The 1,073-nt window shown below is 57.7% G+C and overlaps 1 protein-coding gene across 1 annotated transcript in view; it reads left to right on the forward strand.

Annotated features, from left to right (window-relative positions):
- LOC103805671 (GTP-binding protein REM 1-like) overlaps positions 1–1,073 on the forward strand; it is a gene marked incomplete at its 5' end in the record, with an annotated part of 2,163 nt that overhangs the window by 377 nt on the left and 713 nt on the right. Inside the window, one exon of the mRNA XM_009078329.1 lies at positions 533–546. Within this exon, the coding sequence (XP_009076577.1) occupies positions 533–546 (14 nt within the window). The remainder of the gene's footprint in view (positions 1–532; positions 547–1,073) is intronic.

Below are 1,073 nucleotides of genomic sequence, written 5' to 3' on the forward strand. Positions count from 1 at the left end.
GGGTACTGCAGGGAGCTGGGTGAGCTGGGATGTGCTCAGGGGACATCTCTATCGGCACAGCTGCTGTTTCAGGGCCTGAACGCTGCAAAATGCAGTCTGGGGCTCCCCTGGCCGTGTCCTGGGCTCACCACTGCACTGCCCTCATTGCAGAGTGGGGGACACATCTGTGCCATCTCTGTGCCCACCCCTCCCTGCCATGGGAGGCTGCCCCACTGTGTTCTTGCTGGTGTGGGCACAGGGAGCCACTCACACATGTGGTGGGGAAGAAGGGGCTTTGGGAAGGGACCATGGTACTAGTATGCTTCAAAATGTTTGGGATAGGTTTGAGAACTGGGATGTAGAAACCAACTGGGTAATTCCATGAGACAGTGTTGCCAGCAAGAACACGTGCTTTAACAGACACGGTGGTGGCCCTGAGCGCCTGGCACGGAGCATTCCTCCTGCCCAGCACACGAGGCATCTCCTGGACAGAAATGCCAGTGCTGATGTCATTGCCTCCCTCGTAACACACCTCTCCCTCCCTTCGTGCCAGGGCCCTGCATTCCTGTGGGTGCCACTGGGCAGTGAGTCCCCAGAAGTGGGAATGGAGATGATGCTCGGGCTGTGGACAGGAGCACAGCACCCACATGGTGTGGGACTGTGTTTGGCACATGGTTGCGCTGCCCAGAGATGCCCAGCACTGCAATGCCTTGACAATGGCCCCTTTTTTCCACTGTGGCTTATTCCCACCCTGCCTGGCAGTGACTGGTGCCTGGCTCATGTGAGATGCAGCACCAACGATGCTGTTGCAGGGTGGACCTGGGCGACACAGTCTCAGCTCCCCACACCAAGCTGTGCCCACAGCCCCAGTTTGTTGCTGATAGAGAAAGAAACTCTACCACCACCCAAAATCAAGAGCTTTTAATCTACTTTTAATTAACGGGGTCACACATCTGCTCCCCACAGTGTGGGGGCTGGTGGGGTGTGCTGGCAGGTTCCAGTGGTGCTGGTGTGCCCTGGTGATGGTCACAGCCCCTGTGAAGTGGTGACATCTTGTTCCCCATGTGGTGGCAGGGTGAGGAGAGCCAGCGCCA

Source organism: Acanthisitta chloris, unplaced genomic scaffold, assembly GCF_000695815.1.
Source record: "Acanthisitta chloris isolate BGI_N310 unplaced genomic scaffold, ASM69581v1 scaffold9797, whole genome shotgun sequence".
NCBI classification, from domain to species: domain Eukaryota; kingdom Metazoa; phylum Chordata; class Aves; order Passeriformes; family Acanthisittidae; genus Acanthisitta; species Acanthisitta chloris.